The 24196-nt window shown below is 25.8% G+C and overlaps 4 protein-coding genes across 5 annotated transcripts; 3 read left to right on the forward strand and 1 right to left on the reverse strand.

The window, feature by feature from the left end:
* Positions 1 to 9677: 9677 nt before the first annotated feature.
* OCT59_024966 (uncharacterized protein) lies at positions 9678 to 10265 on the forward strand (the record flags this gene model as incomplete). The annotated part of the gene is made up of 1 exon (XM_025308841.2): positions 9678 to 10265. One exon carries the CDS (start codon positions 9678 to 9680, stop codon positions 10263 to 10265), a length of 588 nt encoding a protein of 195 aa, XP_025186617.2.
* A 2922-nt stretch (positions 10266 to 13187) lies between these two features.
* On the reverse strand, positions 13188 to 14729 carry OCT59_024967 (uncharacterized protein; the record flags this gene model as incomplete). The annotated part of the gene is made up of 1 exon (XM_025310052.2): positions 13188 to 14729. One exon carries the CDS (start codon positions 14727 to 14729, stop codon positions 13188 to 13190), a length of 1542 nt encoding a protein of 513 aa, XP_025186618.2.
* A 4174-nt stretch (positions 14730 to 18903) lies between these two features.
* OCT59_024968 (uncharacterized protein) lies at positions 18904 to 20545 on the forward strand (the record flags this gene model as incomplete). Its single annotated transcript, XM_066135318.1, has 1 exon — positions 18904 to 20545. One exon carries the CDS (start codon positions 18904 to 18906, stop codon positions 19795 to 19797), a length of 894 nt encoding a protein of 297 aa, XP_065991784.1. The 3' UTR covers positions 19798 to 20545.
* Positions 20546 to 20835: 290 nt separating this feature from the next.
* Positions 20836 to 22855, forward strand: OCT59_024969 (uncharacterized protein). 2 transcript variants are annotated; one of them, XM_066135324.1, is made up of 4 exons: positions 20843 to 21188; positions 21284 to 21636; positions 21732 to 21883; positions 21978 to 22157. In XM_066135324.1, exons 1-4 carry the CDS (start codon positions 21013 to 21015, stop codon positions 22035 to 22037), a joined length of 741 nt encoding a protein of 246 aa, XP_065991786.1. In that variant the 5' UTR covers positions 20843 to 21012; the 3' UTR covers positions 22038 to 22157. The 2 variants fall into 2 exon arrangements, with proteins under 2 accessions (XP_065991785.1, XP_065991786.1); XM_066135323.1 differs by having other exon boundaries at positions 20836 to 21188; positions 21732 to 22855.
* The last annotated feature ends 1341 nt before the right edge of the window (positions 22856 to 24196 follow it).

Raw genomic sequence — 24196 nt, forward strand, 5'->3', positions numbered from 1 at the left:
AAAAAAAAATGAAAAAAAAACCATCATTTAAAGAAAGTAAAACAGAAAAAAAAAAAGAGAGGAGAACCTTTTTTTTTTTTTCAGTAGATATGCTCTTTTTTTAATATTATTTTTAATATTTATTTTATTTTTTTTTTAGTAATGAAAATGAAAAAAAAAAATAAATAAAAAAAAAACTATCGATCGATATTTAAAAATTAATTAATTATTTATAAGTTTTTAAAAGTGGTTTTTTTTTTAAATTTGTTTAAATTTGTCGAAATATTAATTTGTTTAATTTGTCGTATCAACTATCAGGTATTCGAAGTATTAAATTAAAATATTTTTAACTTGTCTAATTTGTCCAATTTGCGAAATTTAAATATTTTAACTTGTCTAATTTGCGAAATTTAAATATTTTAACTTGTCTAATTTATCGAAATCTTATCGAAATATTTTAACTTGTCGAAATATTTTAATTTAATTTATCGTTAATTTGTCGAAATATTATGTTTAACTTGTCGAAATATTTTAACTTGTCAATACATTTTAACTTGTTATTTTAACTTGTCAACATATTTTAACTTGTCGAATATTTTAACTTGTCGAAATATTATATTTAATTTATCAAAATTTTAATTTATCAAAATATTTGTAACTTGTCGAAATATTATATTTAACTTGTCGAAATATTTTAACTTGCCAACATATTTTAACTTGTCGAAATATTACATTTAATTTATCAAAATATTTGTAACCTGTCGAAATATTATATTTAACTTGTCGAAATATTTTAACTTGCCAACATATTTATATTATATTTAACTTGTCAATACATTTTAACAACATACATTTTTAACTTGTCAATATATTTTAACATATTTCAATACATTTTAACTTGTCAATATATTTTAAGACATATTGTAGAAATACTAATAAACTTTAAATACTATAAAAGATAATCTTGTAAATACCATATGTCCATATCCATATCCATATATTAACGCGTAAAAAAAAAAAAAAAAAAAAATTTCATCATCTAAGGTTACGTCATTGACCCATTGCCCCATTGTCATCATTGTCATCCTCACCCGCATTGTTACACTCTTTTGGGAAGAGCGGGATAAATTTGAAACTCTCGGTAAAGAAAAGGAATAGAAACTTTATTTCTATAGATGTACATTAATCTTATATTAAAAACATGTTATCCATTATAATTTTGTTTGTTACATCACGTTTATAACAAAGAAACACGATTACTCTTTTAATAACGTTAAAAAGATAAATTTATTATAAAAGAATTTCTTCTTGTAAACCAACTTTAAGGTTTTTTTTTTCATAGAAATCTTTTATTTACAAAGATATTGCATGATTAAATTTTTGGTAACAATCAATGAAAAAAATACAAAAGGTTTAAATTAAACTTGAATAGGAAATAAACGGAGAGCGGAGAAACAAAAGATTAATTTATGCAATTTATAACTATATCAGGATTCTTTTTAAAGTGAGAAAACAGAAAGGGCCTTTTTTAAGATTAAAATATTCTTTTCATTAAAATGCGAGATAATTCAACTTTTACCTCTTCTCAAAAAAATATTTAATATTTTTTATTTACATCTTGTACTTGCGTTGCCTGTCACTGCAAAAGAAATATTTTTATGCATTTACATGAGACTTAATGTGGCATGGGTTAAAAATTGGCTGAATAATGGCTAAATCAGATTGCGTCACCAATATATGCAAGTGAGCGTGTTTTGGAAAAAAAAAAAAATTTTTTTATCGGAACAGAAAGAAAAAATAACTGGAATAATTTGAAACAATGGTTCTGGGAAAACTAAAAATAAAAATGGGAATTAATTCTTGAATGAAACTATTTTAAAAAATATTTTGATATCCTTGTGAATATTTAGTTAGTTTAATGATTTTATTAAAATATAAAAATTTTGAAACTTAATTGGAAGGAACAAAATAATAATTTTTTTTTTTTTTTTTTTGAAACAATTATGTTACATGTTCTTATTGTTCCTCAAATGTTTTTTAATTCTTTCGATTAAAAAAGAAATTATTTTAAAGATAAAAAAAAAACATGTTAATAAGTTATTACGCGTCAATGAAAATTTTTAGTTCTTCTTTCTATAAAGAAACTTTTTTAAAAAAAAAAAAAAAAAAAACTAATAACATTCTTTTTTGGGGTTTATAATAACTTTACTAAATTAAGTTATTTTATTATGTTATTCTGGGGTTAATGTGTATGTATGTATGTATAGTATATACTATGTAGTATATTAATTATTATTAATTATTATTATTATTATTATTATTATTATTATTTGTTTTTTTTTTTCAAGCACGAACCAATAACCATGATTAAAGATTTTAAAGATTTTCAGCCAATCCACCTAAAATTCCATATTATATTGTTTTAATTTTATTTTATTTTATTTATTTTATTTTTTTTTTATAAAATAAAAAAAATAATATTTAATAATGCATTACCCCAAAGTAATAAAGCATACATTAAATCGGTTGATGTATTTCCATGCGAAAATTTCGTGAAGAATATGCAATTATTAATCACAAATTTTTTTTCACCGAATATTTTTTATAAAAAACTTTATTACAAAAATAATCTGGGGTTGAAATTATTTATTTCATTTTTCAATCACATGATAAAATTAAATTTTTTATGTACTGTATGTATTACAAACACACAAAAATTTTAATTCTTTTTTTTTTTTTTTTTGAAAATACAGTGTTTTCTTATCATGAAAGAGTCATGATGAAGTGACATGATGAAGTGACATGATGATATAATGTAATATATATTCCAAACATACATTCAAAAAAGTTTCGAAAAAAGTTTCGATAGATATTTTGAAAATTCTAAAAAGTGTTGCTTCTTATATAATTGGAAATAACGATTGCACTGGAAATAACGATTTCAAAACGTTACTGCAAAACTGCAAAAAAAGATGCAAATTCGACACATCCAAAGAAGTTTGGTAGTTTGAAAAGTCTAAGAAGGGTTGCTTCTTATATCACTGGAAGTGATTGCACTGGGAATAACGATTGCAAAACTTTACTGCAAAACTATAAAAAAAAAAATGCAATTTCCCAAATTCTTTTGGTTCTGCGAATTTCTACTTCTTGCTAGTTTGGTAATTCCAACCGATTTAGTTTTAAATTATTTTTTTGGTTTCAGTATTTTGAAATTTATTATTATTGTCGTTATCATTTTTAAAAATTATTTTTTATTTAAAAAAATCATTTTGGCTTACATAGTACTGGAAATTTCGGCGGTGAACTATTATCAAAGATGAGCTTCTCCGTGGGTACATATCTTTGACCCGGACGTCGGATTACCGAACGTTGGATTAACTCGGACGTTTGATTAACTCGAACGTTGGATGAACTCGAACGTTGGATTAGCTCGAACGTTGGATGAACTCGAACGTTGGATTAGCTCGAACGTTGGATGAACTCGAACGTTGGATTAGCTCGAACGTTGGATAAACTCGACTCGAACGTTGGATTAGCTCGAACGTTTGATTAACTCGAACGTTGGATGAACTCGAACGTTGGATTAGCTCGAACGTCGGATTAACTCGAACGTTGGATTAGCTCGAACGTTTGATTAGCTCGAACGTTGGATTAGCTCGAACGTTGGATTAACTCGAACGTTGGATTAACTCGAACGTTGGATTGACTCGAACGTTGGATTGACTCGAACGTTGGATTGACTCGAACGTTGGATTGACTCGAACGTTGGATTGACTCGACTCGAACGTTGGATTACCTCTCACTTAACCATTTGGGCTTGACCTTCATTTTTTTCTATAGCGAGGGGTAGTCGGTATGAGAGGGGGGAAGCTCTCGACTCTCCAGGATATGCAAGAATATAGTCTTTGAGCATGTTATTCTCTTATTATTATATTTTATCCTATTGGTTCACTTGTTTCTACTGGTTCGCTGGCTTCTACTGGTCTATTATCACGTTATATACAGCACGTGTTAAATCCAATCGACAAGTATTACACCATTGTCTCGCGAAAGGTATAAGCATTAAAGAAATGAGGTTGATGTGTGATGTAATATATTTAATTTTTCTGAGGTAAAATCCTTTCTTTACATCTTATAATACGTGAAGTTGTGCCCATTCAAAAAACTTGGAGACATCGAAACAAATCATTGACATCATTGTATTGATATGTGTCTTCACGATGTCTTTTAACAATTAAAAGTTCTAATATTGGATTATGTTTTTATTATATTGGATTATTTTTTATTATATTGGATTATGTTTTTATTATATTGGATTATTTTTTATTATATTGGATTATTTTTTATTATATTGGATTATTTTTTATTATATTGGATTGGATTTTATTTAGTATAGTGAACCAAATTTTCTTTATTTTTCTGTCCACCAAATTTCGTATCATCGTACAATTATTAATACTGTAAGTGAATGTTGATTAATAAAGTGGAAGATTTATTCGGAAAAAAATTTAAAGTTACCTCTTCGGTAATATGATTTCAAAATTGATATTCCAGAAATAGTTTTTTTTTTACATTTAGCTTTTAATTATTCGGTTAAAATAATTTAATTTTATATTATTAATTTTCAAAAAATTTTTTGTCACATTTTAGTAAGACCTTTATTAGTGAATCCTTTATCCTTTTATCCGCTTTGTGCAATAATGCAATAAAGCGAGAATTCTAATAAATTTCAATTTCAACTTATTATTAATGCTCTTACAGTAATTATCGTTATTCAATAAGTATTGATTAATGTATGTGCAGATAATATTGCTAAACCGGATTCTTATCATTAATGGAGACGCAATTAAATTTACTTCTCTTTTTTTTTGTAATTAAAAGGTGAGGGTAATGCTTTGTTAATTATTCTTCCATAATAATATGCTTTTAAGTTTTAATATCACCAAAATTCTCATTATCTATTTTCTAATCCTAACAGAATTATGTAATTTCATAAAGTACAAGATAAACATCACCATCCCTATAAAAAATTTTCTGGAAAAACTCCGATGAATGACCATTTTTCATTTTTCTGGTTTTTACTCCAGAAAAACTCAGACATGTGATCAATTTTCTAAAAAATTTTTTATAGAGCATTATAGTTAAGACTAGACAAAATTCAATAATCAAAATCTGGTCAATTAAAGATCGAAAATCGAATTAGTTGAATTCCTCGTTTTTGATGATAAAGTTAAGTTGGATTATATTTAACTCCATTTTTTAAATTGTTTTCATCTCTCCACTGATAAATAGAGAAATTAAATTGTATTATATTTTCTATATTTCCGATATTTTTAACGCCATTATAAAAAAATTGTATCGTAAAAAATAATAATAATAAAATTTTGTTAATTTAATTCAGTTGTCATAAAGCACAGTACATGCGAAATTTCAGAATTTAAAAAGTTAATGCCAATTATGTGTCAAATAACATCACATGATTTAAATTGATCGAAAAAAAAAAAATTCTCTCAAATTCAAAAATGCCATCAGTCACAATATCTTTAAAATCCGAATTTCATAAATACTAGCTCTCAATAATTGAGAAAGCCTTTTATATTCATAATTCGATGAAGATATCATAATTATTCCGATAACTTTGAATACAAAATCCTGAAAAAATTTTTTTTTATATTATTGATTTAATTACATCAAAATTATCGAGAATCAATGGGATCTCGCGTCCTTTCACTATGGCTTCACAATATAGGGAGGTTGAATTTTGTGTATCTTGATCGAAAATTGAGCGACCAATTTACCAACATCGCCACGTAACTTAGGGGAAATTTGGAACAACTGTCCGAAGAGATTAAAAAAAATTTTTTTTATATATAAGTTAAAATGCGAAATTTTAATAAATTATTAATTTAATGAATTTAATGGAAATTTTTATAATTTGTGAAAATTACAAAAGTAATGAAATATTAAAATTGATTTCAAAAAAGAATTGAATAAAATTGATAACTATTTTAATTTTAATTTTTTAAATGATATTTAATAATTTATTTATTTTACGTTTTATTTTGATATTTTAAATTTCAGTTAATAACGATAAGTTTTGGGATTTTTAACTTTTTCGGGATTATAAAGTTCGGGATTATGATGATTTTTAAATTTTGTATTTCGGAGATTAAGTAGTAGCAATTTGGGGAATCCTGAATCGATAACGACCAAAAATCGAGAATTGAGATTTCGGAATTATTGATTCAGTTTTTCAGGATAATGCACGTTGAACAAATTCCTATATGGAGAATTTAACAGAACGTCTATAAAATGTACGTAACTCGAATACATTCTTCAATAATTTGTAACAAAACAAAGCCACAAAATTATTAATAGTGAAACCATTATACAGGGTAATCAGTTTAAACGTTAAATCATAGCCCTAATTCTAGTCCAGAGCGAAAAAACATTTAAATATTATTGGCTTTCGCGCTCGGTACAAATTTCTTCTTAAGAATGGGCTTTATCGATCTGAGTTTTGGACAGTTTTGGACATGTCCAAAATTATCCAAATATCCAAAACTGTCCCAAAAGTTTGAGTTTTGAACTGTTCGAACTATTTATTATAACCCAGTTTTTCTGATTATTAAACATAATTTATATCTCTTTTTTTTTATTTTTTATAATTTATAAGACTATATTTATAGTCAGTGTTGGATATTGGACATGTTTAATTGGTTTTTTAATGCTGTCCAAAATTGAAATATTATGAAGATAGAGTACAGAATTTCGTTGAACTTACCATTAATATGGGATTTAATAATAATTCTGGCCAAAATACCCATTGGAAAGAAGTGTTTCAGGAATATTTTTTCATGAGCGTCCTTATCCTAGACCCCCGGGGTTCAGGCTTTCTTATCCTAGACCCTCCTTAAATATGATTGGTTTAATCAGCCACCGAAATCCATTGGACAAGACTTATTTTTGCATAACATTTATCTTAGAAAATTTTTCACGATGTATACACGCGTAACAACCATAACATTCATCTTAGAAAAATTTTCATAAATTTTTTTATAATATATACATTAATACGCGCGTAACATTTTTATCAGCATAAATTTTTTTTTATAATATATACATTAATACGCGCGTAACATTTTTATCTTAGAAATTTTCATAAATTTTTTTATAATACTTATACGCTAATACGCGCGTAACATTTATAGAAATTTTTCGAGATTTTTAAATTAATTTTTTTATTAAAGCAATATTTCACAACGAGATACGAAGTATGAGCATTTTTCTTGGAATATTTTATGACAAAAAATTAAACTAAACCAAATATTAGAAATGTTTATCAAATATTTGACAGCTGGGTAAAGAATTATCTATTATATTATTATTTATTCTCTCCTTACAAAATAACCTTGTATTAAAAAAAATACCATTATTAATTATTAAAGTGAAAATATTTCACAAATTTCCATTGAAATTTTGTAAATACGAGTATTCAAACAATTTTATTTTCAACATACCAACCAAAGCCAATTAATTTAATTAGAATGCTAAAATTATACCATGAAAATCTACAAAAAGCATGTTAGTAAAATCACAAACTTTAGTTGAAAGAATACCATTCGCTTAACCAACGTTTCTCTTCATTCATAGTTTCAAACAATACATACTGTAATAATTTAATCCAAAACTCAAAGAAACCAGAATAAACTTACCTATTGCAAGTGTTAAAGCGTAATTATTAGAGAAAGAACACTTTGTATTTATTAGATTTAAAATTTTTGATAAAAAAGATTTTTTATTGTTCTAATAAACACTATTATGAAAATAATGGTAATAAAAAAATATTTATTATAAAAAAAAAGAAAAATAATTTGTGTAGAAAAAAATAATATAAAGAAAAAAACCAAATGAAAGAGCAGCGTTTATTTCGTGTGAAAAAAAAAAAATGGTGGTAAATAAACAAATGAGGCTGATAATGATCAGCTGTGCCACAAGGTCTAAGATAAGAGGTCTGGACTCCCAGGTCTAGGATAAGAAGCCTAAACCCCCCGGTCTAGGTTAAGTTTTCTCTTAAATCAAAATTAAGTTAAAAAATGATAAAAAATTAATCTCTACATCCAGCCGAAACTATAATATAAAGTCTTTGGAGTTTCGGATGGATTTCTGGATAGTTTTTAATAATTTATTATAATGAAATTACTGAAGTCCGAAACACTGTCCAGCTTTTTTCATATATTTTATTTAAGCATGATATAAAAAGGTGTTTATTGTGTGATACGTTGCACGCACGTGTGTGCCATTGTCTATTGTAAGTTATATATTATAATTTATTATAATTTTATAAAAAGGCGCGTGAGAATATTTGGTTTTTTTTTTTATAAAATTTTTCAAATTTTAAAAATTTTAAATTTTAAGAAAAAAAAATCAAAAAAAATAATTTATTATTTTATTTTATATTTATTTTGCGTTAGCGATACCCTTGATCCGCCATCACCACCATCAAATATATATTATATATATATAATAAATAAAGATTTTAGAAGATTTACTTAATCATATCATTATATATTAAAAAAAAAAATCTTTTTTAAAAACTATTACGTATTTTGCGGACACAGTACCCCTCCTATGTATAGTATCCTCCATTTTTTCCCTGAAAAAAAGTTCCTTTTTCTATCGATCTTATTATTTAGAGAATCTAATTTTGCCCAGAAATTGCACAAAATACATAATAAAAATCAGCATGACAATTGTTACCGAATAATGACGGTAATTAAGGGACGAATGGCGGATGACTTATATCGTATAACTACACGAATACCAACAAAATTCTTACTCAATACTACCTATCCAAGGTACTTCCGGTATTGTTCGTTAAGAATCGTCAAGGTAAACACTATAAATACGATAAATGAAAATACGCAATGGTTATAACAACAACTGTTATATGACTGTTAGAAACAACGTGTAATATTGACCAAATATAACGATTTTATTAAACAGGTGTAAATTCGGATCTTTACAACAAAGTGATAAAAAGTGACAGAAAGGGATAGGAAATATATCTTAAAGATATTTAACGACAAAATAACTACAGAAAAATAGCTATATGGTAACTACCCTATCAAAGAGTTGGCGGAAGGTGTATTTATATCTTATTTTATCTAACCGTCATCTCTTTTTCCTGTCATCAAGGCAAAATCTAATCTATAGATGTCTATTGATGGGTTATTGATTTCGTAATATATCAATACAATTACAATACGATTATAAGCCATTTTTAATAAAGTACAAATGATAATTTTAGACGGTTAATTACTATTGAGCTAATTTCCCTACAATAACTTCTAATAAAATCTTATATATAAACAATACAAATAAAGAAAATAAATAATATAAATAAATTATCTAAATAAAATAAAATAACTATAAAAACGATATATAAGTAAATCTATCAAACAAAATCAATATCTTTAATATAGTTAACCGATATACACAAATCATATATCGGCGTAAATCGTCTCATAACACCGGAAATCGACATGTACACAAATGTACCGAATTTCATCGGATCACCATATAATATCGGAAATCACATGCGCAAAAATTCGCGTAACACAATACAAGGTCAATCCCCCAAAATTTGGTATGGATTACGGCGGTCCATAATAGACGGTATTCTCTCGGTAGAAAATATGACCATCGAAGAATTTATCAAGCTTGAGACACAAATACTTACTCTCGATGTCGAATACTTGATAAATAATTCCAACAAAACTCGGAATGCCCGAAGAAACGCAAAAAAAGGTATCAAGAGAGCTCCTCGTCCACAAAATTCATTTGTGATATACAGAAGAAACAAAAACGCCGAATTATTTAACGTTAAGAGGGAAGAACGTAAAAGATTACCCGAATTTTCCGAAATTTCGAAAGATATTGCCGACAGTTGGAGTAAAGAATCCGATGATGTAAAAAAGTTTTTTAAAATTATGGCAAGAATGGCAGAAAGGCTTCACTCAATAAAATATCCTTACTATAAATACCAACCAGGACCAATAAAAACTAAACAGAAAAAACAGAAAAACAATCCATCAGAAGAAACGGTCGATCATGTTAATATTAATCAACCGGCCAATCTAGTAGATAACTTGTTTTTCAACGACGACTTGCCTTCCTTGATGGACCAGTCATACAATTACTATGGAAATCTTCAAGAATCGGAATCGGAATGGGATTTTAACCAATTCCTTAATCGCGATGATTGTGAGTCTCAAAATTATTGAAATTGATAATTTTCATATAGTTTCGTACAAAACACAAAAAAAAACCCCCAAAAAAAATTCATACTATATGAAAATTTTTATCAATTTCTCTTCAGTTCTCAAATTTAAATCACATTTCTGTTTATTACTTTTTAGTAAATATTAAGATATTTATTCATTTATTCTTTCCTCAGATGGGAGTTTTTCGGGGAATATTAGAATTATTTGTTATTTTTTTTTTTTAAATTTAGAAATCATTTGTTATATTTTTTTTCTTAAATCAAGAATTATTTATTAACTTTTTCTTTCAAATTGTGAGTAAAGTATTTTTATTATTTTTCTCAAATGATAGATAAATGGATACGCTCTTTTTTAGTAATAATATTAGTTAAGGAAACACGTCTTTTTTAGTAATAATTATAAATATAGTAATGTTACAATGTAAGTTTTACGCCACAACAGATATATGCTACCTACATAGTAATTTGGATTCTATGATATAAACTATATGCCAAACATATGTTTTTTTTTATGAAATTATTTTTTTATTTGACATAAGAATTAAAATAAATTTTATAGATATCTGTACTTTTTTTTGGGATGCATAAGAAAAATTAAACGAATTTAAAAATTGTTTTTATTAAAATACATTTTTCTCAAAATGTGGTTAGTATAAGAATAAATCGGGTAATTTTTTTTTGTTATTAACGATCTGTTTTCGATAGAATTGTTTTAGAAAGAAAAAAATATTTATTATTTACTCACAAGAAATCGTATTAAAAAAAAATTCGCACAATCAACAAAAAACTTCAGTTATTTCAGGAAATTCTTAAAATATTTAAAACCATTATATGGTAAACCCTCGCTATAATGAACCTCATGGGCTGAAAATTTAAAATTCACTATAGTAAGGGAATTCACTAATTACATATAGTGAATAAAGATAAGATTTTCGCTATACTGTACTGGCAAAAGATGATGTAATTCAATTTTCTACATTTCTATAAATTTATTCCTTCCATAAGTACAACGCTCTGGAAGTTTATTGTCATGTTACTTTTATATCCTATGTAAATATATCAATATTATTTTTATTTCTGAGAGAACTAATCTTTGGGAAGAATCATTTATTGATGATATGTATATGGTTTATATACAATTTTGTAGAATTTTTATTGCTTATATTAAAACAAAGAATAATTATGTGCCTATTGTTTAGGTAAAGTTAGTATGGTTTTTTTACAACAAAGATAGAAAAATAAAATAAAATAGACAAATAAATGAAAATAAATACATAATAGAAAGTAGGATAAAAAAATGGTACAAAAATCTAGCATATTCTAAAAACAAAATCGTTCATTTCGTTTAATTAAAGATTCCTGATACCTGAAAATTCCTTGTTAGGGAATATTCGATGTGAAAAAAAAAAAAAAGTTACAGCACCCAGTATTCCCACGTTGTCCCCAACCGTAGTACTGACTGGGCCATCAGTGGCTTAACTTCGGAGATCGGACGGGTTCCGGTGCTTTTCACTGTGTATGGCCGTAACTGAAAGAGAATTTAATATTTATTTAAATTATAAATTTTTGAATTCGAGTACGCAGAAGAATTCCAATCTGTTGTTCTTTAAATTAGTTGACCTGCTGCGGAAATAAAATTGTCGTGTCCAAATAACTCATCGGTGAGCGGAACTGTTATTTATATATAAGAGTTAATCAATTTTCCAAGTTTTTCCATTTTTTTATGTCGCGTAAACAAAAAATCATTATCAACCAACCGTATTTTTATCCAAGTTGTTTCGAATATATTAAAGAGTCCCTTATTACTTTTCTTTTGCTTTGAATGTCGTATCAAAAGTTGAAGTGAATAATAAAAATCATCTTTAACTAATGAAGGAAATTCATATTATCAACTTTATTGCAATATAATGTACTTTACTTTATCTTACTAAAAAGAAGTATAATTGAAAAAATGATGTTAATATATTCTTTTTTGAAACTATATTTCGAATCTTATTAAATGGATATTTATTGTATGTTTATTTACGCATTTAAGACTCACGAAAATTTTTTGAATATTAAAATTTTTTTCTACAATTTATTATTATTATTATATCGAGAAATTTATTTAATAAAATTCTAAAAACTTCTTTTTTTTTTCTAATATAAAACGTTCAGATACTTTGAATCTTAATTTTATTTTTTTTTAAAAAAAAAATTATTTTATTCACGCTAAAGTAAAAACTATATATATAATATATACTAAAATCATCTTTACTTTCGAAACATATTTTACGTATCATTAAAGTACTGAATGCCAATACAAACCAAGCGACTGTGGCGCATATGACATTAACAAATACGAAATGCCTTATTGCCTTTGTCAGTTTTAGTGTGAAAAGCAATTTGAGCTTGATGTATGCATGGAAAACCGGAGGATACATATATAAAGTGTTTGTGTTTACTAGTGCGCATTGTTGCAGTGAGACAACCAAGTACTTTAAAGACAAAACCGTTCAACGCAAAAAAAAAGAATCAGAGTAGAGGAACAATTAAGAAACGATGGCATGTATAACATCAGATGCCAAAAAATAAAGTGATAACTAGATAAACATCTGGATTCATGTGTTAGTTCAAGGGATTACCATTTTATTAATAATATGTAATATTTTATGTACTAATACTTTAAAATAAATTTAAATATAATAATATTTTGTCTAAAGTATATAATGTACCGATTCTTTGTCTAAAGTGTAAAAATCTAAAACGTAACAATACTTTGTCTAAAATAAAATCTAGAATATAACAATATAACAAATGTAATGTAAATAAACAACACAACGAAAAATGAATGAATAATATGATTGTTCACTTATACTACATCGCCGATCAATTTTGGAAAGTGAATTGGGGAGTAATTGTCTTCATCATGATTAATCATATCTTAGGAATGATCTTGATTATAATTAATCGCATCTTCAGGATTTTCTGAGGAATGGTCACATTTCTTCTCTGTACTAACAAACCGAAGAGGACTACGTTTAATTACATCTTGATCATTGTCTTCGATAATTTCTTGAACATGATTAAGCTCAACTTCAGGAAATTCCATGGAATCTTCACGTTTCCTTTCTTTACTAACAAACCGAAGAGGACTACGTTTTGTTACATCTTGATCATTGTCTTCGATAATTTCTTGATCATAATTAAGCTCAACTTCAGGAAATTCCATGGAATCTTCACGTTTCCTTTCTTTACTAACAAACCGAAGAGGACTACGTTTTGTTACATCTTGATCATTGTCTTCGATAATTTCTTGATCATGATTAAGCACATCTTCGGGAAATTCCATGGAATCTTTACGTTTCCTTTCTTTACTAACAAACCGAAGAGGACTACGTTTTGTTACATCTTGATCATTGTCTTCGATAATTTCTTGATCATGATTAAGCTCAACTTCAGGAAATTCCATGGAATCTTCACGTTTCCTTTCTTTACTAACAAACCGAAGAGGACTACGTTTTGTTACATCTTGATCATTGTCTTCGATAATTTCTTGATCATAATTAAACTCAACTTCAGGAAATTCCATGGAATCTTCACGTTTCCTTTCTTTACTAACAAACCGAAGAGGACTACGTTTTGTTACATCTTGATCATTGTCTTCGATAATTTCTTGATCATGATTAAGCACATCTTCGGGAAATTCCATGGAATCTTCACGTTTCCTTTCTTTACTAACAAACCGAAGAGGACTACGTTTGGTTACATCTTGATCATTGTCTTCGATAATTTCTTGATCATAATTAAGCTCAACTTCAGGAAATTCCATGGAATCTTCACGTTTCCTTTCTTTACTAACAAACCGAAGAGGACTACGTTTGGTTACATCTTGATCATTGTCTTCGATAATTTCTTGATCATGATTAAGCACATCTTCGGGAAATTCCATGGAATCTTCACGTTTCCTTTCTTTACTAACAAACCGAAGAGGACTACGTTTGGTTACATCTTGATCATTGTCTTCGATAATTTCTTGATCATAATTAAGCTCAACTTCAGGAAATTCCATGGAATCTTCACGTTTCCTTTCTTTACTAACAAACCGAAGAGGACTACGTTTTGTTACATCTTGATCATTGTCTTCGATAATTTCTTGATCATAATTAAGCACATCTTCAGGAAATTCCATGGAATCTTCACGTTTCCTTTCTTTACTAACAAACCGAAGAGGACTATGTTTGATTACATCATGATTAACAGGAAATTCTGAGGAATCTTCACGTTTCCTTTCTTTACTAACAAACCGAAGAGGACTTCTTTTTATAAAATTGAGTTTTCCGTGACACCGATTAAAAAGTTCTGAGGGATCATGGCGGTTCTGCTCATGATCATAATAAACAAGATTATTGTTATTTTCAAATAACGGTAAACTTTCAGTTGCTTTAGTAGTAAGAAGGAGAGTAATAATTAGGAATGCTTTCATATTCGCAAACAAAATAAAAAGAATAAAAAAAAAATTGGTTTAAAAAAAAGATTAATTTAGATAAATATATAATATTTAATTGGAGTAATTTAGATTTCAAGTTTAGGTTTTTTATCAATGTTTAAATGTAAATGTATGTTTTGAATTGAATATGGAATGTTGAAATCAAAAAAGTTCAAAGTGAGGTTTTTATAAGAAATTTCGGCTCCAACAAATACTAAGGAAATGATTCAACTACATAATTTTAAAATAATGACGAATGGAGAATGAAAAAAAAATTCTTTTTTTTTTCAATCATTATTTAAATCGGACGGTAGCCATTGCTTTAGTGAAATTCAAAAAATATTATGCTTATGTATATATTAATTATAAATAATAAAGTAATAAAGTTCAATCATAAAATTGACCAATTGGCCAGCTTTACTTATCCATGTTTTATGTTATATCTAACCAGGGGAAAAAATATCAAACTTTCATCATGTCTTTATTTAAAAGAATTTACTTTTCATTGAATTTAATATATTTCCTATCTCGACAACAATCGAATTTCGCAGAGTGTATTACACATAACCATTTAACCGGTATATGGTATAAATTTTATTAACCTCAGGGACAAAGAAAACAAATTTTTGGTTTCTGGGTATCGAGTTATGATCGGTCATAATTAGTTTGATAAATCGATAAATCGGTTATATTTATTAATTCATTAATGTTACAAATTTCATTATGTTTCGTATTTAATTTTTCTCGACAATTCAATGGACATAAATAAAATAACAAAACAACATCTCAAAAATCTATCTTTAGTAATAACTGAAGTACTTTAACGCGCAATTTTAATAACTTATTCTCCGTTAATTTGGATACCCTCCAACAATTTGAATGCCTTTCATCAGTAAACCCGGAAAAGTAGTTAGTCTATCATCAATAAACTATATGCTTTCGTGCGATTCCAATTCACCATTCGACTAATATGTAGGTCTTTACTGAGGTTCTTTCAATTCTACGACTAAGGTAAAAATTAATCACAAGGAAATGGAGATGCGTCATAATAATGCCATATTCATAGTAAGAAAAAAATATGGAAATAATGAGAGTTCATATTAAATTTGAATTTAGTACGAAACAACGAATGAACAAAACATAAAACTTGCATATACCTGTATTATCTAATATTAGAACAAAGAATAATAACATCCTTTATAATTCGATCATCATAACGCGTCGCAGTAATTTAATATAATTACTATAAACAAAGAAAATCTTTATCAGTTTACCATTTAAGGGAACGTTACTTAGATCTGATCGTGGAAGTTATGCAAACAAGGAAAAAAATTTAATGTTTGTTATTAAATTTTAAGATAAGGTGTATAAGTAAACAAAGACGTAATTACGTCTAACGACGCAGTAATTTTTTTTTTGTGTAATTTCAATTTCTTGAAGTTCGTTTTTCTTACAAATAAATTTTATTATAAGATAAATTTAAACCTTGTTTTGTTAAAAAAAAAACATCTATTTAGTAGTTGAATGGTGATTTCATCTTTCTTTTTTAAGATAAATTCTATTGAAAAAGAACCATATGCACTTGTAACAACTAAATTATTTATTAAATTATGTATCATAAAAATTAAAAAATTAATATAAAAAAATTTTTACTAAAGAAATATATAAAAATACTATTGAATCATGTCCTTACCTTAAAAATTTTGTACAAATTTTGTTTATTACTTACTTAAAACATATATTGCATATACATATATATAGTAATAGAAGAACAATTCTGCAGATTAATAAAAAATTTATAGTTATTATAATAATTCTTATGATTAAAAGTCCACTATTAATATTAAATTAGAATAAAATGAATATAAATCAATTAATATAGAATATCTTTTTAATTTCATTTATAGATAACTCCTAAATTAATTTTTTGAAAAAATGTAATTTTAGCAAGAATTTCAGATTTAAAATATTTTTATATAAAAAACTTAAAATAACTATATAATTTAATATATTTCAGGTTAAAGAATTCAAATAATTTTGGATATAATTTTGACTATTAAACTATTTAATAGCAGACTGTAGAATACATAATCTTTAAGTATTTTTTTAAAGATAAATATCCTAAAATTATTAAAATACATTTACTATAAAAGATATTTTCAGATTTCAGATTTTGGCAAAATATAAAATCAATTTCAAAACTATTATAGTATGATATTAAATATTATTAATTTTAGTATTGAAATAAAAAGTAGAATATATAGTATATAATATACTATACAAATATATTTTACTATTCTTATTTCTATTACTAAACATATATTATTAATAGTTTCTAAACTGTTGCTAGTATTTTTTTTTTTACAGTAACATATTTTACTTATTGTTATAGGTAAAATTACAGGCAAAATTTCATAGTAAATATAATTTTAAAAATTATAAAATAAGTAATTTTATTACAAGTAAAGTATATTAAAATTTAAATTAATATTAAAATTTAAATTAATATCTTTTATAATCTAAATAAAAAATACTGTAAAATTTAATTAAATTATAAAAAAAAAATATGTATAATAATAGTTACTATAAAACTTAACTATAAAAATCATACAAAATGGCAAAACTATAATAAATCTATAAAAAAATTGCCAAAACTGAGATTTAGATATTTTATCAAATTTAAAAACCAGTTTAACCTGCAATCTTAATTACAGACTTATAGGTAATGCAAATTTAATAAAGTATTCTTTTAAAGAACAATATTTATTTACTATATACTTAACTTTATTAATACAAGTTTAACAGATACCAATTTGCATTAGCTGTTTCTTACATAATTTTTTTTAGATATATATAATATATATATAAATTTTATTTGGATCACGTGATAGTCGTGATATCACTATTTGATATTTACTGGTTGATCATCAGTTCATCATACTGTATGTAAGATTTTATGGTAAATTAACTATGAATTGTAATCATCAGTCATCATGATTTTTTTTTTGTAAAAATCTTAGGTTTTGTTGAACGATTGGTTATTTAATGTGTTACTATACGTTCGTGCTACAAGATAATTATTTTAACTTCATGTTATTGTTCGATCAAATGTTCAAGGGGTAACTTTTTTTAAACGTAATATTATTCTCTGCATTATATCCTTTTATATATAAAAATACACGTGCCAAGATTAAAATTTCATAATTTGTCAAGTCATCTGCATTAGATTTCGTATCGTGACGATTTATCATCATTACACCGATCATTTATGACCATTAAATACAGGTCTTTTATTTCTAATAATTAGTATGTAAGCTTATGCATTTTGTAAATGACGTAATGTACGTAATTGTTAGTAGATATTACAGGTAATCTTTTCTTTTCTTTTGTTCCCTTCTTGCATTTTTATTTTTACAAATATTTAATTTATCAAGCCAACTAACTAACTTAAAAAGGTAAGTATTGAATAAGGGATTAGTATAAAAAAGTTTATTTTCTAATTAATCTCAGATATACATATACCGTATGGTGGTTTCTTTATTCTAGTTTATTAATTCTAAAAATAACCCATCATAAAAACTCAAATACACATTCTTATTGGTTGATGGTTGATATTATTAATAATAAAAAAGTAAACTTTTCGTAAGAGAGTTTCTTGTTCCCATAAGAACTCTTTTATGGTTGGTTAATAATCGTCATGTGGAAGTCATGAGTTACAAAGTAACACAAATTTGTTCGACATGTATTTTTTTAAATAACTAAATTTTTTTATTTTTTAAATACTAAAAATAAAAACTATTTTTCATTCTTTCAATTTTAGAGAGTTAATTTCGAAACCGAGGGATAAAAATTTCTTTGTAAAAATTTATTACAAAAGAATTTGTCATTCGCGATTCACAAATCTGCGCAAGAATAAAATAATATGTACGCACATTTGTAATTCTACATGACTACAATATAATAACAAATTAGATTAACGGATTTGGATATTTAAATATGTAAGTACATGACCTATTTATGCACTCTAAACCTTGAAAAAAAATAACTAATTATTTAAATTTTCACCTCTCTTTTCTTTCTTTCTTTCTTTTTAAAAGAAAAAAAAAATAATAATTATTATTATAAAATAATAATTATAATTTTAAAAAAAAAATTAACTCCCACTCACAGTATGTCATCATCATCAAATAGTAGTCTATTACTATCAACAGTCTTTACGGTAGGATTTATTGTTGGTGGAGTTGTTGTACGCTTTGTTGGCGTAAATGATAATAAAGGGTCTCAACAACAGATTTTAATTAATGATATTGAAGAAAAAGAAATAGACGATGATGATATTACTGTAGTAGGTTGTAACTATTGTTACAAAAAGCATCTTTCCAAATCATCATTTTCTTCTTCTTCGTCAACCTCATCCATATATTCATCTTACTATTCTTTATCAAATCCTTCTTTATCGGACTTCCTCACACCACCGGATTCACCAAATCCTTTTACATCAACTTACAATTTAATAACGAAATTAAATCAACTTCGTACATACCAAAAAAACTTGTATAAAAAACAGCAAGCATTCTATTCCGATACGATATCATTTAATCATCAATATAATTGTTTAATAACTGAGATAAATGTTTTTAAAGATTATTCTCTTTTACAAATTTCTAAATCAAAAGAAAGATTGGATTTTTTACAACAAAAAATCAAATCTATACAATTTTCCTTTTTAAAAGGTATATCTACATTAGAAAATATTGATATATCAGGAATTAATAATAATAAGAAATTTCAATTGGTTGAAATTAAATGGTTGGAAAATTTTAATGAAATATATGAAGAAAAATTAGATAATTATACAAAGAATTTGGATGAAATGAAAAGGAGATTTAATGAATATGAACAAATAACATTAAGAGAGGTTGAAGATTTAAAATATAAGATTGATGAATTAAAATGTGAGATTGGATTTTGTGGTGATGAAGAGACAATTAAAGAAATAAGACAAGAATTAAAATTTGGAGAATTAACCAATCTTTTATATGAAAATGGTTTTATTGAAACATAAAAATTTAATTTATATAATTTGAACTTTATAAATAAATTTAGACTATAAATAATTTGGACTATTGATAATTTGGACTATAAATAATTTGGACTATAAAAAAAATTTATTCATTAGATAATTATAATAACTGTTTATAGAGTTAAATATATACAACTTATCCTTGGACTGGAATCACTTTTTTAGAATAATGCTAGAGTTTTTGAGTATAGACATATAGTAGGAATTTGTCATATAATAATATCAAACATTAATATAAGTAAAATTTGAAATTGCGGGAAAGTAAAATTTAATACTGCGGTCTGTTCGTCTGTGCGGTATTATCTAATATATTTGAAAAAAAAAAAAAATTTTTCTCTTCTTGATTGGTTACGTCTGTTTATAATTTGACTTGTACTTTCAGGCTTTTAATCCTGTTTAAATCATTAGACATGATATAGAAATTTTGTATGAATTCAATCACAATATGCAATACACACGTTTTTTCGAAGATCGGCTGAAAAAAAAAAATAATAATTCTCATTTTCTCAAAGTATTATTGATAGCGTTGTATGACAATTTCACAATTCGAGAACGATGGATGGCTAAGAATGATTTATCACATGATCAAATCTATTAAAACAATGACTTCATTATTTGAAAAAGGCCATAAAAAGATTTGAATTAAAATTTTCTATATCAGCCGTATCATTATTATAAAAAAGTTCAAACCTTATTATTTTAGTCTCTCATTAAATTTATTTTTATATTATAAAACTTTTACCTCGCCCCTCTCTCTTTTTTTTCCTAAATATATATAACGGAAATGAATTTTATTCGAGAAATATACCTGAATTAGGCATCGAAGGATAAATCCTCGGTTATGTGTTGAACTTGAAAAGGAAATAAGCCACAAGTAATATAAGACGGTCACGTCGTAACTACTCAAACCATTAACAACGATCTACACTTTGGAACACCAATAAAACTTGTTTGAACTTCTGTGATGAACCTTAAATTTTTACATATAAAAGATAATTAAAAAAAAAATCATCAAACATTACTTTGTAAACCAAATTTTTTTTTTTAACGGTTTACTTATTATATTAAAGAAGTCTAAAGACTGCTAACTTTTTTTTTAAAAAAATATATATATATATTTTTAATAATAATATTTTTTTTACTATTAAAAGTTTAAATATTACACACTTTTTATAGCATTTACTTTTTTCTTACACAATGGACACGAACGTTTTTACGTCCGCAGTTATTGAAGCTGATGGCACATATATGGTTGAGTTTGCAAATAATTTACTAAAAACGCCAAATTTTTGGTTACTTTTAGTGGGAGCATTTATTGTTTGGGCTATGACGCGATATATACCTGAACTAGTAAATGGTAAATACAAAAAAGGGTAAGTTACTGAAGGTTTTTAAATCGTGGGTACATTTAAGCTTAAAAATTATCCCTTAGAAAAAAGTTTTTTAAAAAATATTATCAATTTATCAGATCTCACATTCATACATCATCAATACATCGATATCGTCACCGTAAAATAAAAAGATCTTCGTCAAGAACAAGATACTTTGAAGATAAGCAAAGAGAAGAAGGTAGTTCACAAAATAAAACAACTAAATCAATATCACACAGTTCATCATTACAAAGCATTAAAAGTCCATTACAGTCAAAAAGTGCGTACGCAAATTCTACACCAGATTTCGTTCCACTTTCTGCATCGATTCAATCTGCTCCTCCTTCTCCCCCACATTTCAAAACTCCATCAAGAATTGTCCCCACAAATTATGGAAGTGAAATTAAACTAAAATTAATGTCCAGTGAAGACAAGGCTTTACGCTTATCAAGTAAGCAACATTTTTGTAATTCATTTGAAAATTAGTTCATTAAAAATTGTGAATCGAATTAACCATTTTTTTATTTTTTTATTTTCTTTTTTTAGATATGAAGGAACAACACATGAAATTTAGACCAACAATAAGTTCAAGACTTAATCCTATTCGTCGATGCGAGCTTGGTCAGCGAAGTTCGGTTGGTGTACTCTCATCTCGTTATCTCGCAGATGTAAAAATGGATATTGGATATAATGAAGATGTATGATTGAACAATTGGTGTATTTGATAAAATATATTGTAATTAATCACATCATATATTGAAAGTTTCATTTTGTTTATTTTTTGATAAACAGCAAAGGAAGAATATTATATGGGCTGCAGGAAATCGTAATGAACATTATTCTCAAGCATAAAGAATTTAAATCATGAAATGTTTGAAAATTATTGAGTTAAAGAAAATGGTATTTCTTGGGATTTTATTAGTTAAAGTATAATCATTAAAATTGTTAATATTATGAATATTAACTGATTTTACCCTACTTTTTTTTTTTTTGTGCATAAATTATTCTTGCCATCAGTTCTTCACGATAATTTTTTTTTTTAAAAAAAATATATATATATACACATATATATTTACTTGAAAAATGAATACTCAGCTAATTATTAATTATAATTAATTATATTGATTTCTTGAAGATTGGATCTATTGATCAATTTGATTGAAGAGAATTGAAGTAAGTTGATGTGGATAATGGGTTTATTCACCAAAAAAATTCTTTTTTGCTTCATTGATGCAAATAGATATAGTTTCAATAACCGAGAATATGAAAAAAATCCGTCTATTCTCATGAAGTCATAATCTGGAGATCAATAAGTTATAGTGAGCATCCATCCATTTACGTTAAGAAACAACATATATATGTATATAATAAATATATATATAAAATAAAAGTAGAGAAGAAAATTTTTCTTGCATATTTTTCATAGATAGCATTGATCATGTATAAATACAACATTAAGTCATTTAGGCGTATTCGATTAGATTGAGTGATTGAGTGACTAAAGATGAAATAATTGTATTGACGAGATATCTTATTTTTATTTTAGTTTGGGATATTAACTCTAAAGTTGTTAAAGTTGTTTTATCCTCAAATACAATATATTAAACTTAGCGTTAAATTTAATATAATATAATATATTATGATAAAACTAACAGTTTTAATCGACTAAATTTGGTTTAAGTATGATAAGTGAATTAACTAAATTAAGTATAATATTTCGGAGTTGTCGCAGGGGTATCAAAAAGTGGTGAAACAGCTTAATGCCACCTTACACTACGTAGTATTACTCCCCAAAAAAATGATTATAATAATTAGAATGTTCTTATGTTGTGTTATATTAGGGGTATAAAATATAAACTTAGTCGCTTAACTAGAATGAAGGATTAGAATTAAATGAATCACCTTTTCAAATCACATGTAATACGTTGCCTTATTGTTTAGCCACATCATTGTCCAGGGCTTTATCCTTTTGACAAAGTATTTTGGGAATTTCAAAATAACAATCATGTGCTCCAAAACATTACAAAATTGGTTAATTCAATGAATGGGGAGTTAAAATTTCGTAGACGTACTAATTTAGGTTAAAAGAAAATATTTATGAGCAACAAGAGGATGTTATTCTTGTTTTTCTATAGTTCATTATTTGTCAAATTATGTAGTAATTTTCATTTTCATAGAAAAATTTTTTTCTATTTGGATTTCTTACCATAACTGATCCATGCTAAGTGCTAATCATAATTGGATTTTGATGTGAAACCATATAAATACCTTTTCAAAAAAAAAAAAAAAAAAAATATATATATATAATTTTTTTTTCCATGATTAGTCACCACTCTTTCTTTATTTCTTAGATATTTAATAACCAAACCATTAAATTTTCGTAAAGAGTTCAAATGTATATTAACATAATTGTTATTTTTTCAATGACTTTTATTATTTATAGGATCGTAAAGTAATAAGAACACAAGTATTTGAAATGAGCGAAAATTCTAAGTCCATTAAAATTATAAAAGAACAAAAGAACATGAGATAAACTTGTAAATGGATAGAAGTTAAATTGAAATGTAGTACTGCGCATTTTCTCAAAAAAAAACCTTCGATAAAACGTAAGAATTTCACGTGCATCTTAATCCGTCTATTATTTTACTATAATCGTTTAAATTTATAGGAAGACGATCGCATTCGAGTAGTCTCTTTGCTCAAGTCTTGGAATTTTTATTGAAGAAGCAATGCAGAACCATACAGCAAACAATATTGAATATTTAAAAATTTTAATTCATCCGCTTGTTAATATATGCGAAATAATGTCATAACACATTTTCATTTTTCACATTTTTTATCACTTCAATAATGGTAATTAGTTTTTTTATTGTTCCCGAAACCGTTTATCTTTAATAATTTTTTTCCTTTCCTTTTTAGTTAACAAATTCCCCTGATGAAAAAGAAAGACTCATTATACAAATATGACAAAATGAGTTCAACACATTAATTCCTCGAAAAAAATGTCTGGG

This window comes from Rhizophagus irregularis, chromosome 5 (assembly GCF_026210795.1).
Source record: "Rhizophagus irregularis chromosome 5, complete sequence".
Lineage (NCBI taxonomy): Eukaryota > Fungi > Glomeromycota > Glomeromycetes > Glomerales > Glomeraceae > Rhizophagus > Rhizophagus irregularis.